This window comes from Delphinus delphis, chromosome 19 (assembly GCF_949987515.2).
Source record: "Delphinus delphis chromosome 19, mDelDel1.2, whole genome shotgun sequence".
In the NCBI taxonomy this organism is placed as follows: Eukaryota; Metazoa; Chordata; class Mammalia; order Artiodactyla; family Delphinidae; genus Delphinus; species Delphinus delphis.
In genome coordinates, this window is record NC_082701.1 from 46,406,009 (window position 1) to 46,423,676 (window position 17,668).

Sequence of the window (17,668 nt, forward strand, 5' to 3'; positions counted from 1 at the left end):
ATTATGTACAAAACAAGCTACAAGGGGGACTTCCCTGGCAGTCCAGTGGTTGGTACTCTGCGTTTCCACCACAGTGCGTGCGAGTTCAATCCCTGGTCGGGGAGCTAAGATCTCACATGCCGTGCGGCGTGGCCAAAAAAAAACAACAAACAAACAAAAAACAAAAATAAACTATCAAAAAATAAAATAAAATAAGCTACAAGGATATATTTACAACACAGGGAACATAGCCAATATTTTCTAATAACTATAAATGGAGTATAACCTTTAAAAATTGTGAATCACTATGTTGTACACCTGTAACTTACATGATATGGTACATCAACTATGCTTTAATTTAAAAATTATTTTAATTTATCTCTAAGGATACCAGAGGGCCTGCCTTCAATGTCCAAGAAGCTGGATTAGTTACTTCCAAACTCTCTTCCCATTGAGATACTGTAATCTGAAATGAAGAAGTCCAAAAAGGATGGAAGGAGATGGAAAGTAGACACCTGTCTCAATGAACAATACAGAAATCTACAGCTACAATTCCAGAAAAAGACAAACTGAACACAGCCAAGACTTGTCACTCAGGTTCTTCTACTTTCTAATCTCATTTTTTCTCTCTGGATCACAGGGAAAATTAAGGTCTTCACTCCGCTTTTCCATACATAGGTCAAAAGGCCTAAATAACTTAAGTTTCACAGAGTTCCACATGGGGAGATGTAGAGTTGATGTAGTCACTGCTGCATATAATCAGGGACCCAAAACACTTTACACCGTCCCTTATCTGTGCTCTGCAGGACAGGTCCATGCCTAAGTCCACCTGAGAAGCTCCCTGGTTACTCAGAAGTCTTATCTACCAAAGGAAAGATGCCAGAAAATGGAAGTTACATGATTAGTACATTTAAAGATAATGGGTGGGGGGGGCTTCCCTGGAGGCACAGTGGTTAAGGATCCACCTGCCAATGCAAGGGACAGGGTTCGATCCCTGGTCCGGGAAGATCCCACATGCTGCGGAGCAACTAAGCACGTGTGCCACAACTACTGAGCCTGCGCTCTAGAGCCCGTGAGCCACAACTACTGAGCCCGTGTCCCAGAAGCCACCGCAAGGAGAAGCCTGCACACCACAATGAAGAGTAGCCCCCGCTCACTGCAACCAGAGAAAGCCCACGTGCAGCAAGGAAGACCCAATGCAGCCAAAAATAAATAAATAAATAAATTTATTAAAAAAGATAATGTGAAGGACTTCCTTGTTGGTCCAGTGTTAAGAATCCGTCTTGCAATGCAGGAGACGCCAGTTAGATCCCTGGTCAGGGAACTAAGATCCCACATGACACAAGGCAATTAAGCCCAAGCGCCACAACTAGAGAGCCTAAGTGCTGCAACTACAGAGCCCACGCGCTCTGGAGCCCACATGCCACAACTAGAGAAAAGCCCGCACGCCTCAATGAAGATCTCGCGTGCCACAACTAAGACCCAATGCAGCCAAAAAATAAATAAATATTAAAAAAAAGAAAAAATATATAATGTGATTATTCTGGACAGTCTACAGAGGCATAAAATAAACTTTAACACCTGCAATTTACAAGATAAATTCACTATTCAAGTTCTCATGGAGTCATAAGCATGAAACAAAAACCAATCAAATCAAAATCTTAGATCAGCAGCAGAGCAACTAAGCCCGTGTGCCACAAGTACTGAGCCTGTGCTCTAGAGCCCGCATGCTGCAACTACTGAAGCCCATGCACCTGGAGCCCTGGCTCTGCAACAAGAGAAGCCACCGCAATGAGAAGCCCGTGCACCATAACAAAGAGTAGCCCCTGCTCGCCACAACTAGAGAAAGCCTGTAAGCAGCAACGAAGACCCAACGTAGCCAGAAAAAAATAAAAATAAACTTCCATTTCTTTAAAAAAAAAAACCAAAAAACTTAGATCAAATCTAAGATCAAAAAGATAAAAGGTGCCTCTGCACTGTTCTAGTGTTACTTCCAGTGTTTCCCCTTCAAAACACTCAGCATATCTACATTTGTTTAAAATCCGTCTTCATTAGAAGCTCCGGATGGAACAGATGGATGGTGTCTTCCTGGTTCAGTTATATTCCCCCAGAATTACAGTGGGCAGAGGAATACCCCTACTTTGGTTGTTAGCTAGAATTAATCCCTTCTTTCCAACAGGCTTCATTCCTACTAGAGAAATCTGATGGGCAGGAAAAGAGGAAATAGGCATTAACTTATATTCTACTGGAGGACTCTGTTCACAGCAAATATACCATGCAGGAAACAGCCATCTGTAAGATGAGGACAGGTGGATCTTGAACAATTTTTTAAATTTATTTTTTAAAGTACAGAAACCCTCTGTACTTAAAAAATCTTAGAGAGACCCTGATATATAACACAGTGAAAAACAGAGTTGCTTTGATTAAAAGCAAGAGAGGGAACCCAGAATCTTGCATCCTCAGCTACCTCCTGGGAAATGTTAGGGCACTGTAGAGCAGTCTGAACCCTATTATGTCTAGGGTTCTATCCAATTCTAAAATGCAATGATTCTAATTTATCATTTTCAAGTTAACTGTAAGACTCCACTAAAACGTGCCTAGCTCATCTACAGATCTAAATTTATAGTGGGTCAAATATAGCAATGAATATTTTTCTTATCAGAATGCTACAGTCAGAAAGCCAGAGTCTCCTAATCTTACCTCCTAGCCTCATCTCAATAGGGATGAGGCATCAGCTCCTATGAAAAACCAGAGATGGGAAAGGAAACCTGCCTCCCTGCATAGAGAATACAACTAAGATATGCTGTCAGTGAAACCACACAAAACTTACACTGAGGAGGGCAGCATCACTGTTCTAAAACAAAAAGAAGCACAGATTGAATCTGGGTATGGTTGAAAAGGCACCAAGGTAGATCTGGGTTCCTCATATCTCCACCTCCAACTAGTTTAAACAACCCATTCGATTTGTCTCAAGGTAAGTTTTTTTCATACAACGAATAAGGATATCTAAGGTCTTCTCCAGCTCTAGATTTCTATGATGCTAAACTAACATCATGTTTTATTAAGTACATACAGTGTTTTAAAGCTATTATTTGGGGTATTTGTTCTAACTTGAAAGAAGCTATCTTTATCAATCAACATATGTGGCTCAAAACTAATATCCAATCAAAAAAGAAAACTTAACTGAAATCATAAACTAGTCTTCCACTTTAGTTTTTATTTTGCAAGATTTAGGTTTCACAGTAGCAGAACAGCTCAACCATCTTTGGGCACTAAAGCCTCTAATCAAGGCAGGCATCATTCAAAACAATTCTGGTGGGACTTCTCTGGTGGAGCAGTGGTTAAGAATCCACCTGCCAATGCAAGGGACACAGGTTCGATCCCTGGTCCGGGAAGATCCCACATGCCGCAGAGCGACTAAGCCCATGCGCCACAACTACTGAGCCTGAGCTCTACAGCCCATGTGCCGCAACTACTGAAGCCCACGCAACTAGAGCCCGTGCTCCGCAACAAGAGAAGCCACCGCAATGAGAAGCCCGCACACCGCAACGAAGAGTCGCCCCTGCTCGCCACAACTAGAAAAAGCCCGCGCACAGCAACGAAGACCCAACGCAGCCAAAAAATTAATTAATTAATTAATTTAAAAAACAAAAAACAATTCTGGTAATTCCCTCGTGGTCCAGTGGTTAGGACTTGGCGCTTTCACTGCAGTGGGCCCGGGTTCAATCCCTGGTCAAGGAACTAAGATCCTGCAAGCCACACAGTGCAGCCAGAAGACAAAACAAAACAATTCTCTTTGAGAAAGGAATTGCAAATGGAAGCAAAATTAATGTGATAACTATTCTCTACTGGGTGTCAGCTGGCTTGTTCCAAGAATGCTATTTTCACACTCCAGCCCCGTGCTAACAGAGTCTGCAATAAATGTCAAGAGTCACAACTGTCATGAGCACAGCACTGTGTTGGTTGTTGCCATCATCTGAACTTAAATGAAAACATGAGGCTAGAAACTTGTTTTCCTTACCCTCCAAACTCTAAGTGGGAAAAAGTGGTGTGACCTAGACAATATACATTTCATTTCTCATCAAAACCAGGACGCAATTAAGTCACAACATGATCTCTTAAAAACACACATTTTTCAGTCAAACCTGTAAGACCTAACTAACCCTCCTTTGCATCTATTATTCAGAATGTAAAAGAAAAATTTCAAATCCAGCAACATCAGAGACTACTTCAAATAAATTCCAGCTCACTGTACAGGCTAATACTCCCACTTAAAGGGCAGCTCCCCCGCCTCAGTGTATAAACATGACCCAAAGGAAACAAAATTTAGAGATTTCAGTTTACAAGAATATACTTTTGCACCTTCTCTGCTAACTTGTGCTCACAAAACTTCAGCCTGTGCTTATGAAATTTAGCTACTTACATTCAAGTTACCATATCTGAAAGGCTCTGAAAGATTGGAAAGCATGCTACTTCTACACTAGCTTTTATGCTGAACCACTAGCTCTGCATAACTCAGAAAGGAAGAAGAAAAGAAGGGAGGGACGGAAGGAGAAAGAGAGGAGATAAGGGACAAAGCTGTGAGTGCTAAAGACAGGAATAAATACAATGCAATGGTTGGCGAGAGGAGGTGGGCTACCAAGGATAACTATTCACCCGTAAAAGGCAAAACTTTATTCCTCAGGAGGAACTGGCTTCTTGTCTATAAAATGCATTAAACAGAGGGCTTCCCTGGTGGCGCAGTGGTTGAGAGTCCGCCTGACGATGCAGGGGACACGGGTTCGTGCCCCAGTCTGGGAAGATCCCACATGCCACGGAGCGGCTGGGCCCGTGAGCCGTGGCCGCTGAGCCTGCGCGTCCGGAGCCTGTGCTCCGCAACGGGAGAGGCCACAACAGTGAGAGGCCCGTGTACCACAAAAAAAAAAAAAAAAAAAAAAATGCATTAAACAACAAAGACCAAGTAAACCTGCTGCTCCTGGGAATTAATACTTTTGGGTATGTATCTCTTCATACCTATACACTTTACCATTCCTCCTGAATTACTTGATGAATACAATCAATCAATGGTAAGAAACCCCATACCCCCTAAAGTAAAAACATTATATTTTTATAAGAAAATTAGTTTAAGTATTTTGATAGACACCACTTACTGTACTCAAATCTGTGTGAGCCCACCTTGTTTTAGATAATGATAAACAGAAAGAAAGAAACAGATTAGAACATAGAAGATGAGAAAAAATATTTTAGGTTAATTCCTGTGAATTCAGGTAGTGTTATTAAAGTAGTCAAAGTATGGTTTAGTAGATCAATCAGAACATTCGGTTATACAGTTTTAAGCTTACTCATTCCAAAATAGGTTTTCCATAAAAAAGAGAAAACCCAACATTAAATGCCAAAATCAGTACTTAATGGTAAAGTACCATTCGACATCTATAACAACATCACAATGCTGTTGCTTGTATTCAGCATTCCTACAAAGCTCTAAGAGGTCTGAAAGGGAGACCCTGTAGCAGATCTCTTCTTTCTACATTTTACACGTTATGTACCTCCAAAGCCAAGGCTGTCTTGTCGTAGGCATTAGGGACTCGCTTCTGGATTACCCTGGCATAAATGGGCCCATTCTGGAGGTTAGGGAGCGGAGTGTTGACGCTGGGTTGGGCATAGGGCCCAGGCTCCGGCCCACCCAGTGGCTGTGGGTGGGAACCCTCCTGGTTACCTCCAATCAGAGCCGATACTGAGGCGGAGGCAGGTCTATACTTCTCGACGTAAGGGACTGGAATCATCCCCCTCTTGCCTTCGCTGTCCTCCGCATTCCACCACTGCTCTTCAGGCTTATCCCGGATTCTCAGGATGTCTCCTTTCTTAAAGGGAAGATCTTCTTCATCATTCCCATTAAAGTCAAAGAGGGCTCGTACATACTCTGCCTCTTCCTGCCTGAGAATCACTCCACTACCCTGCCTGGATCTGGAAACTGGTTCTATCAATGTTGTAGTGTCCAAATAGTGTATTTTGTAGAATTCCAGTAAAGCAGGCAATGAATCAAATTCTTGATCTCCTATTCGGAGTCTGGAGGGGCTCACCCCTGGAAAAAAACAGAGCAGGGTATTATTTAAAGATATATTATACTGGAGATGCAATGTAGATTTTAAGCATTTCCCAAACACATTTAGTCAATATTTAATCAGAAAGAAAGAAACAAACAAACAAACAAAAACCTGTCTAGAATAAATAACTGCTTCTCCTAATAGTAAACTAAAATCATACTTTGTAGCTCAAACATTCCCCAGGAAGAAAGATGCCTATCACCACCTGCAGCAGAGTCAGAAGGCTATGATAGACCAACCACACCAGTCATGACATGCTCTCATACTGAATCAAAGACAGAGCCACATGGAGACTTCTTGCTCATTCTCCCCAAGTGTTCTGTTGCCATTCCATTTACAGGGTACAAACGGTTCAAGGCTGTGTTACAATCTTCTTTTCAACCTCAGGAAATGTAGCAAGCTCTCCTTTTTCATAAGTTGCAGCAGCTATCCCAGGAAGAGGTGGGGAGAGCTTGATATCTATACCAGGATCATACATTCGTATCTTCACATCTAGAATGTACAATTCCTAATAAGAAAAAGTTTTAGACTATCTTTTTAATCTACAATTAATGACCTCAATCTCTCTTCTGACAACAAACTAAGAAGCTAACTGCTTGAAAATCAACTCATAAGATCTTCACTTAAATAAAACATGGAAACTGGACTGTTCCCTTAGAAACAAACAGGTCTTGAAAAAGGTAAACAAGGATGCTCAGGAAAATAAAGAAGGGTTAAAATCCTCAAACTGATGACACACTGAGGGTCCAAGAGAAAGGACATATTAGGAATGCTTAAAATTCACATGACACAAAGATGTGTGAGGCCTTTGACACAGGGCATACTTTAAACTGCGTTCCCTCCCTATCCTGAGATTCTAGAATTGAAGGATAATAAATGAATGTATTTTGCTTCAAATAAGAAACAAAGTTTCTAATGAGGAATACAAACCTTTAACTTGCATTCTGCTAAGCACCCAAAATATCAGTATCTTAATTGGATTGTTTACTATTTGGTTTCCTGATAAAAGAATGCATAGCTCTACAAAAACTTTTTCATGGAGTTTTTTTTTTTTTTTTTTTTTTTTTCGGTACGCGGGCCTCTCACTGTTGTGGCCTCTCCCGTTGCAGAGCACAGGCTCCAGACGCGCAGGCTCAGCGGCCATGGCTCACGGGCCCAGCCGCTCCGCGGCATGTGGGATCTTCCCAGACCGGGGCACGAACCCGTGTCCCCTGCATCAGCAGGCGGACTCCCAACCAATGCGCCACCAGGGAAGCCCATAAATACATTTTTATAACTAGATTACTATAATTTTATACCTTGCCCCTTTTCCTACTGTAAAATAAAAATGTTTTACTTTATACAATATTCTATTATATAATATTTATATAATAAAAATTTCCCCATATTCTTCAAGAATATGACTTTTAATGGCTATAAAATATTCCCAACTTTTCACTATTGCAAACAATGCTGTTATGTTTTTGTTCTGGTCTACTAATGAACATTTTTATTACTTCCTTACGATAAACTCCTTGAAATGCAATTGCTGGATCAAAGGGTAAGAACATTAAGGTTTAGGGACATCCTGGCGATCCAGTGGTTGAGACTTCACCTTCCAACGCAGGGGGTTCGGGTTCGATCCCAGGTCGGGGAGCTAAGATCCCACATGCAGGCCAAAAAACCAAAACATAAAACAGAAGCAATACTGTAACAAATTCAATAAAGACTTTAAAACTGGTCCACATCAAACAAAAAAAACATTAAGAACATTAAGGTTGGACTTCCCTGGTGGCACAGTGGTTAAGAATCCGCCTGCCAAAAAAAAAAAAAAAAGAATCCGCCTGCCAACGCAGGGGACACGGGTTCGAGCCCTGGTCTGGGAAGATCCCACGGAACAACGAAGCCAGCACGCCACAACTACTGAGCCTGCGCTATAGAGCCCACGCACCGCACCTACTGAGCCCACAGGCCGCACCTACTGAAGCCCGTGCACCTAGAGCCCGTGCTCCGCAACGAGAAGCCACCGCAATGAGAAGCCCGCACACCACAACGAAGAGTAGCCCCCGCTCACCGCAATTAGGGAAAGCCTGCCTCACCACAGCAGCAAAGACCCAATGCAGCCAAAATACATAAATAAAGTTTTTTTAAAAAAATAATAATTACATTAAGGTTTATGTTGCCAAACTGTCCTCCAAAAAGTTTGTATAGTTTTACACTCCCACCAGTAGTTTGTGAGTTCCCATTTCCCCCATATCCTTGCCAAACAGCAGGGATATCTCTTCTTAAATAACATCTTTGATTGTTTGATGTTTTTCATGTTTATTGACTATTTGTACTTCTTTTGTGAAAGTTACTTGTTCGATTCCTTTGTTAAGGGAAACAGCCAATCTACCCTCTCCACTCCTATTAAGACTAGCCCACCCATCTAAAACCCTTTGCCATTAATGCTGTGAAACAGGAACATTGTGGTAGCCCAGCTGTCTAAATCACTTCACCACTCTAAAAAAATGAGACCAAACTATTTCGTTCAATGTTAGAAGAAAACACTTCTTCCAGAAAGACCAGAAAAAGTACATTTAAAATTCTCTACTGGAGACAGGTGAGGAGACAAACTTTGGAAGTTAATCAAAAGTCCTCAATACAGAATGAGTACTGATGAGTGCCTTCTCTTTTCACCCAAATGAAAGAAAGATCAAGACACAATTGAGAGGACAGATGCACATTTCTTATATTGCAAAAGTCCATCTGTGGAATTCATGGCTGTAAACTAAAACAAGTTAATAGCCCACATTCAATAATGTTGGCTGTCTCTCCAACTCAAGATGTTGAAATACATGCCCAAACCCAGGACTGTCCATCTATGGCAAACACTCATCAGACACCAGCATAATGCAACCCAATAGCTCCAAGTACAGGACTGGAGAGATGATTTTGGTTATGACCATACCAGAGCATGGTGGTGCTATATTCTGGAGTTTCTCTTCACTAAAGCGGATCACTGATGGGCAATTATTCCTATTCAAGTCTGGTAAACGAGATGCATGGCTATCTCACCTATCACCGGTAGGCTATAGTGAACTTTCAGGTCTGTGGAACTATGTTAAGGATAGGGTCAGTGTGAGCTCCAAGAAGACCTACTTAGCACTGCCTGGTCAAGAAAGCCTCCAGGGCAAAGTGGTAGGGAGAACCTTCACACCAGCAGAGCACCCCAGCTTAGAAAATGGTCCTGATGACACCTGGGAAGAAAAGCTCCCTTGCTAGAATTTACCCAACTACATTCCAAGGTACAACAGCTAATATGGTTTTCACTAGTCACCCTTTTGGGACAGTGGTTGGCAGACTGTACATGCTTATTAAGTGTTAGATATTATTCTTTTTTTAAATATTTTTATTTACTTATTTATTTTGGCTGCACTGAGTCTTTAGTTGCGGCAGGCGGGATCTTAGTTGCGGCACGCGGGATCTAGTTCCCCAACCGGGGATCAAACCCGGGCCCCCTGCATTGGGGGCATGGAGTCTTACCCACTGGACCACCAGGGAAATCCCATGTTAGATATTATTCTTAATGAACATAACTCTGAAGTGAGGAAAAGTTAAATCAAAATCTGTTCCCAGTTTGAGAAACTCACAGCATAGTTGGGGATACAAGCATACACAGTGTGGTTAGTAAGCAAGGAGTGTAGCAGCATGTCTTAGGAAGACATTATTTTTTTCCCCTGGCTTTCACTTCCAACTGGAGACATGCTCTTACAAAAACTAGTGGCAACAACAAATTATGTTCTAAGATACAACAAAATCACAATAAAAGAGCAGCTCTTTCTGTTCCTGAACAGTTTTTTTTTTTTTTTTTTTGCTCACACTGTGCAGCTTGGGGGTCTTAGTTCCCCAACCAGGGATCACACCAGGGATGGAACCCAGGCCCGCAGCTGTGCAAGTTCCAAGTCCTAACCACTAGACCATCAGGGAAGTCCCCTGAATGCTTCTAAGGTACTCTTTTCATTCTAAGATGGCAACTACTCCCTTCCATCCACTGTTATGGTTTCTCCAATTACTGTACTATCCCAAGTGAAATGTGTTTTGGTTTTTTTTGGGGGGGATTGGGGGGTGGGATAGGGTTTAGAAGAACAAATAAGACGACTAAGCCAAGTCCCTTAAAAAGATCAGTGTGAGAATTCTGAAAACAAACCGTCAGTTCATCTGCCAGAAAGGTAGCAAGTTGGTTCAATTCACTTCTTGCTCAAATGCTTCATGATGTGAACTGGGCCCACTATTTTTTTTGTTTGATTTTTGCTTGGCAATTCCAACAGACACAAAAATACAAGGAAAACACCAAGTGAAAATTTACCCATAAATTCTTTACCTTTCTTTAAAAAAAACTATATATATATATATATATATATATATATTTTTTTTTTTTTGGCCACGCCAAGCGGCTTATGGGATCTTGGTTCCCCAACCAGGGATCAAACCCAGGCCCAGGACAATGAAAGCATGGAGTCCTAACCACTGGACTGCCAGGGAATTCCCTCTTTTCCTATTCTAATGACACTATAATTATTCCATAGAGGAATACCTGTTTTTGTGTACTGCTGCAGCAGTTACAGTTAGATATATGGGGCAATCAAGCTTTGCTGATCCAGAAGAAGAGAAGAAGGGGGAACAGAACATACATAAGCCCCAGATAAGCCCAAACCTCACCACAGCTATGCGTTCTGGTTCCTTTTCCTTAGTTCATCTCCTTCCAACCACAAACAGCCAAAGGCAGGAAATAGAAGGGCGGGAAAGGAAGGAGATACAGTCAGTCAGTCTAGAGAACAGAACAACAGAGTTCTCATAGCTGGGACTTGGAAAACCTCACTGACTTGTTTTACATTAAACCTGTGCTGGATTCTGAATGTGCAGTTATGAACACAATCAGAAATCAAAATCAATGCAGTCAGAAGTATCTTTTAACCAAAAGAGTTGTACATGCTCAACTCATTACTTCTAAGCATTTCACCCCTCAAGTTACATCAGTCTTTACAAGACCACTCTCTGGAGGTTTTATGAAGAACACCCAAGAGCTCTGTGGGCTAAACAGGCCAGGTCACTTCTGGCATGGGCACCACCACAGTGGCTCCATCATCAGCCTCTCAGTCTCACAGCACTTCCTCTTTAATTCTCATTCCCTCTTTCTCCTCTGCCTATGCTATTTATAGAGGCTGCTTAAGCATTCTCACTACCTGTCCAATACAAAGGGCTAACAAGGCCACTGACTTCCATTTGAGAAAGTATACTGGAAAAAAAAAAAAAGTCATGAAGAACCTAGGGGCAAGACGGGAATAAAGACACAGACCTACTAGAGAATGGACTTGAGGATATGGGGAGGGGGAAGGGTAAGCTGGGACAAAGTGAGAGAGTGGCACGGACATATATGCACTACCAAACGTAAAATAGATAGCTAGTGGGAAGCAGCTGCATAGCACAGGGAGATCAGCTCGGTGCTTTGTGACCACCTAGAGGGGTGGGATAGGGAGGGTGGGAGGGAGACGCAAGAGGGAGGGGATATGGGGATATATGTATACATATAGCTGATTCACTTTGTTATACAGTAGCAACTAACACAACAATGTAAAGCAATCATACGCCAATAAAGATGTTAAAAAAAAAAGAAAGTATACTGAAGACGTATCAAGATGTATGGTTTCCTAAGCAAATAGAACTTCCTAAAAATGGTGGATGTCAGCATGGTATACTTTGCAGATTCAGACTCACCAGGTTTGATGAATTCTGTCTCTATTTCCTAGCTATATTAGCTGTTATTTAACTTCTCACAGGGCCTAATTCCTAACTAATGAAGTTCCTGAAAGTAGCTGGTATATTATAGGTGCCCAATAAAAAGCAAATCAGTTTAACACACACCCCCAAACCTCCGAATTCCTTTAGAAGTTTTCAATTCATCCCCAAATCCAGAGTCTGCTGCACTGTTTCCTAGAGAAGCTTCCACAGAATCTCAAGATGCTTCTCAAGAAGTTCCGTGGTCAAACTGCTTTGAAAGACCCAGTATCCAATACCTGCCTCTCTTAAGAGTCATAATTTCACATGAGCATAGTAAAGGCTTGGAGAAGTTCTGCAATAAATAAACCCACCTCCTTTTACCAAGGAATTTTTTTTTTTTTTTTTTGGTCTAAAACCTTTAAGTAACTCACTGAAGAACTTCTCCAGAACCAATGAATGGAGGGATACTCTAATATTAAAGAGCAAATCATGAGGACCAGACTTGAGAACTACAAAGATGAGGTAAACAAATGAAACAGATGCTGAAGGTACAAAAAGGCAGCAGTAAATAACGCGCAGTCCCCTAAGATCTCCAGAAGTGTCTTGACCCAGCACCACCTTGAAGAGGCAGTACAGTTATCACCCTAGCTTCTACCCCCACCCCCAAAACGAGGCAAGTTTTTATGCTCCACTCACCCACTAGAGCAACAGGTGGGAGGCTCTGGGTTGAGCAGGCGCCATCTTATTTCCATGTACTGGATCCAAGGTTCTTTCACGCTTCTTGATGCACCCCACCCCCCTCCACCCAGCACTTACTCCTTCAGACATGCTGTAAGCCTCTCAAAGCTGAGAACAGTTTTCCACCTTGCTTCAACTCTTCCCTCTCAACCACACAGATTAATATACCTAATGCTTACTGAGTACTTACTAACTATATGCCAGTTCCATTCCTAATACACTAAAACTCACTGAATCCTCGAAACAACCCTATGAGGTCAGTATTACTATTTCTCCTCTTTCACAGATAAGGAAACTGAGGCAGGGAGACGTTAAAGAAGCTGCCCAAAGTTATATGAGTAGTAAGCAGCAGGTAAGGAAGGTTCAAACCCAGGCTTCAGAGCACAAGCTTATAACTACTTTCCCAAGTCATATTTACTCAGTTTTATTGATTGTCTACTGGACAAGGTCTAGTAAAACCTCATGTTCCAAGAGGAAAAAACCAGTGGATCCATCAATGATTGCAAAGTCTTTCCAAGAGGTACAGCTGACAGAGTATGACCAGTAGACTTGACCAAGCCCTGTGCTATGGCCCTGGGGCACAGTCAGGTCACTTCCAGGCAATGGCAGCACTGGTAGCCTGTGGGAGCTAAACGCTTATGTTAAAAACAAGTTCACTGGTGGGGACTTCCCTGGTGGCCCAGTGGTTAAGACTCCACGCTCCCAATGCAGGGGCCCGGGTTTGATCCCTGGTCAGATTAGATCCCACATGCCACAACTAAAGATCCTGCATGCCACAACTATGACCCAGTGCAGCCAAAGAAATAAATAAATATTTAAAAAAACAAAACAAAAAAACACCAAACAAGTTCACTGGAAAAGGTTGAGAATACCTGGTCTATTTTGTCCCTATGCCTCTAAAATCTATATCTAAGCCATTCCATACAAATTCATCTTCTACATTATCTCTACAAAATACACTATATAACCCTAAACAAAAAGCTCATTTCCCATATTCAATCTGCCAAACAAGGTTATTAAAAGCCTCTTTGTCACCAACTTCAGATAGCAGATGTGTATTCTCTGAGCACTAAAGCCAGTTTCTTCTTGTCATTCTTTCCTTTTGGTCTTTAAACAGAACCTGGGACCGAGGGCAGAGACAAAAGTGTTGAGTCCTCAAAGTGCACTGTGGGATCTCAAAAGAAAACTGGCTTTGACAGAAAGGAATACAGTGTAATATTGTCAGCTCTCAGGTCACAATTCCTAGGTTCAAATTCTGGCTCAGTCATTTACTAGCTGTGTGACTTTGGGCAATTTACTTTATCTCTCTCAGTCTCCTCACCTATAAAATGGAAATATTTTAATAAGTGGAGATCATAGTACTTTCCTCACTAGATCGTTATAGACAGTAAATGAGACAAGGCACATAAAGTATTCAGAAGAAAAAAAAAAAGGGGGGGCTTCCCTGGTGGCGGAGTGGCTGGGAGTCCACCTGCCGATGCAGGGGACACAGGTTCGTGCCCCGGTCCGGGAGGATCCCACATGCCGCGGAGCGGCTGGGCCCGTGAGCCATGGCCGCTGAGCCTGCGCGTCTGGAGCCTGTGCTCCGCAACGGGAGAGGCCACAACAGTGAGAGGCCCGCGTACCGCAAAAAAAAAAAAAAAAAAAGTATTCAGCAAACTGCCTGGCATAGAATAACCAGTCAATAAATGTTAGCTATTAATATTGTATATGCCTTTCTAAAATTCAAGAAATTCTTCTGTGTGGTTTCAAAAGAATAAGAGCTGGACGGGGAGGGGGAGAACAGAGACTAAATAGTTTTTATAAAGACAGCAACTGAATCAATTGCCCTATGTGGAAAACAGGGTACATGGCAGAAAGAAAAATGACCACAATGCCCATGAACTTTCCACACCCCATGCACAAACTTTAGCAATCCACACCTTCTCTCTTGGGCCAAGGATCTGACCTCATATCTGTTATGAAAAGGTGGAGCTCAATATTAAGGTAAGAGCTGAGATTAAAGTTGTAACACCAAGATGTGGGGAAAGCTCAAATAAAACTGCCTGCTGCTATTTCCACATTCTGCAACCAACAAAACACATACACAAACAAAATGTTGAGAATTGAGTTTCAGGGACCGTTTGCCATCATGTCACTGCACAGTAATGCAAAACCCTAAACACCATGAAGGTGGTAAAAAGTAGAACATATTTGATTTAGGGTAAATACAAAAATATTCCCATCTCATGTTATAATGCTATTAAACCAACCAGACTGAGAAAGACCTCAGATAACTGTGGGCTTAAATATCCCCACGCTTGGGACTTCCCTGGTGGCGCAGTGGTTAAGTATCCGCCTGCCAATGCAGAGGACATGGGTTTGAGCCCTGGTCTGGGAAGATCTCACATGCTGTAGAGCAGCTAAGCCCGTGTGCCACAACTACTGAGCTTGCGCTCTAGAACCCGTGAGACACAACTACTGAGCCCGCGTGCCACAACTACTGAAGCCCACACACCTAGAGCTGGTGCTCCGCAACAAGAGAAGCCACCACAATGAGAAGCCTGTGCACCGCAACGAAGAGTAGCCCCTGCTCACCGCAACTAGAGAAAGCCCGCACACAGCAACGAAGACCCAACACACCCAAAAATAAACAAACAAACAAACACATAAATAAATTTATTAAAAAGAAAAAAAAGTTAAAAAAAAATCTCCACTCTCTTTTTAAAATTGGTATGTGTTAACAACAAAGAGACTACCCCATCTCCCCATTTCTGGCCAGAGTGAATAAATCTAAATTAGGACTCTCCTAAAAGGGCAAGTCTGCAAAGGCTGGTTCAGGAGCCTCCTAATTCACAGGAGATTGGCCTGGATCTCGTCTCAGCTGGTCAGGATGAAACTGCTTCAACTTGGGAACAGTGAGAAGGTGCTAAGACTCTTGGTGCTGTTCCACAGATAACAGCAACCTCAGAATTACTCTGTACCTCACAAATCTCAAGTACTAAGTGCCTAAATCTCCTTAATACTCCCCAAACAACTCCAATGGCATGGGTAAGAGAGTCACATCTCAATCTCTGGCAAGGAAGATCCGGTACAGATAATTTAAATTCTCAGAGAATCAGCTCAGCAGGGTCTGTTCCCAACATCTAGGAAGACTCAGGCCACAGCCCTCAAAGTTACTGAACAAGGAGAGGCCCTGGAGTACAAGACAGACAATGCTGAGGTCCAAGAAAAAAATGAAGTACCATTCACTTTCAGGGAAGTGATTGTCTCCACTGTCTTATTTCTGAATTATTTCCTGAAAAAAAATCTTTCCTCCACTAATCGCTTTGAAAACTAGAACCCCCTCATTGTGGAGGGCAGTCTCTGGACGCTAAGATCTCTTGAACACAGTCAGCCGGTCATCAGCTTATTCTGGGCTGGTCACAGAGGCCTTTCTTTTATAACCAAGGCACTTAGCTCACCACCTTCATCCTCCGCGGGGGAAGAGGACGGTAAAAGTATTTTGGAAAAATGCCCAAGAAAGGAAAAAGCTGACCGGTTTCCTGAGGGTGTCTCCATCCCTCCCGGCCAGTATGCGGTGACTTCCTACCAAAGGCCACCAGGGGAGTATGGCCAAACCCGGCTCTCCAACACTGCAGGAAATGTTTCAAGCCTAAAAAGCCACTTGTAGGATTATCGGATTCATTCCGGGCACCGCTGCCAAGTGATGCCCCCGCAGTGCCAACATCCCCCTCAGCTCTTTTGTCCCCACGTTGCTCGGCCCTGCTCTGGCGCTAGCCCCACCCTGGGGCCGAAGCAGTTCCCCTTCCCCTGGGCTGTCCTCCCAAGTCACACCCAGAGGCCTGGGTCAGCGGCTCCTCCTCCCCCACACACTCCCGCTCGTCCGTGGGAGCGAGCCCCGGCAGCTGGCTGTCCCCCGGGCCACGGTCACTCCGGCCCTCTGCCTACGTCCCTCGTGGGGGTCAGCTCTCGAGGAGCAGCCGGCCAGGCTGGGGAGTTACGCGGCCCTCACCCCCGCCCGGGGCCTCCCGTCCCGTCCGTCCCTCACCGGGCGGAGGCTGGGCGGGCGACGGTGGCACCGGCGGGCGCGGGCCGCTGCTGTTGATGATGTAGTGGGAGACGCGCGAGTTCTCGGAGACGCTGAGCACATAGTCCCCGGGGCTGGTGCTCGAGTCCCGCACCAGGAACACCCCGTGCCGCTGGCCCTGCAAGAGCGCCACCGCCTCCTGCCGACTCAGCCGCCCCCAGTACCAGCTACTCCGCTCCTCCGAGTCGAAGTTGCCTGCCATGGCCGCCTCCGCGCCTACACGCTGGGCCGCCGCCGCCGCGCGCGCCCCTCCAGCCCCGGCGCCCGCCGCCCAGCGGACCGGCTCGGGTCTCAGCCTCTCAGCAGCGCCCGAAATGGCGGCGGAGGCCGCGGGCCTTCCCCACCGGAAATGACGCGCTCCCTGCCCCTGGGAGGATGCCGGGAAGGGGACCGCGGCCCGCCATTGGGAGAAGGGCAAGGCACAGCTCTTGAGCGCACTGCGCATGCGACCTCTTGGGCGTCGTCGCGTGGCGGGGATCGGGACTGCAGAGGGTGGAGAGGCGGAGTCTAAGGCCGAGGGGCGGGGCCTCAGCTACCAGTCCACTGTTGGCCACACGGTTCTTCGCTTCTCCGGGTTTCAAGTTCCTGGAAGGCCCAGGTTTCTAGGCAGTGACTAGGAGACAAAATTAGAGTAAAAAGGTGATGTGGCCCCAGGGCCTGAGTTCCCTGAGACAGTCTTTTTCTGATGGTTCCTCCAGCTTCTCCCCAGGCCTGCTAAAGTTCTTGTTTTCATTGATTCATTCAGCAAACAGTTGACCACATTTGTCCTGCTGGTGCAAAGGTCATCAAGGCTGGGCCCTTTCCTCACCGAATTCTCAGAACAGTAGGAGGAACCAGGAAACAGTCAATGACGAAGGAATAACAAGTGACACGATGGGGAAGGGACAAGGGGCTCTAGGAATACAGAGCAGGGCCCCCTAATCCACTCTGTAGAGGAATCCAAGAGGGCTTCCCAGAGGAGGTGGCTTGAGCTGAATATTGAATGGCAATCGAGGAAGAGAATTCAAGACAAAGGGAACAGAGTGTGCCAAGCCAGGTG

The 17,668-nt window shown here is 44.3% G+C and overlaps 1 protein-coding gene across 2 annotated transcripts in view; it reads right to left on the minus strand.

Annotated features, from left to right (window-relative positions):
• Positions 1-16,964, minus strand: part of CRK (CRK proto-oncogene, adaptor protein) — a 32,351-nt gene extending 15,387 nt beyond the window's left edge. Inside the window, exons 1-2 of one of the 2 annotated variants that reach the window (XM_059997177.1) lie at positions 16,591-16,964; positions 5,526-6,061 (exon numbers count right to left, since the gene is read on the minus strand). In XM_059997177.1, the coding sequence (XP_059853160.1) occupies positions 5,526-6,061; positions 16,591-16,831 (777 nt within the window). In that variant the 5' untranslated portion in view covers positions 16,832-16,964. The remainder of the gene's footprint in view (positions 1-5,525; positions 6,062-16,590) is intronic. The other variant, XM_059997178.1, reaches the window with a different exon arrangement.
• Positions 16,965-17,668: the final 704 nt, after the last annotated feature.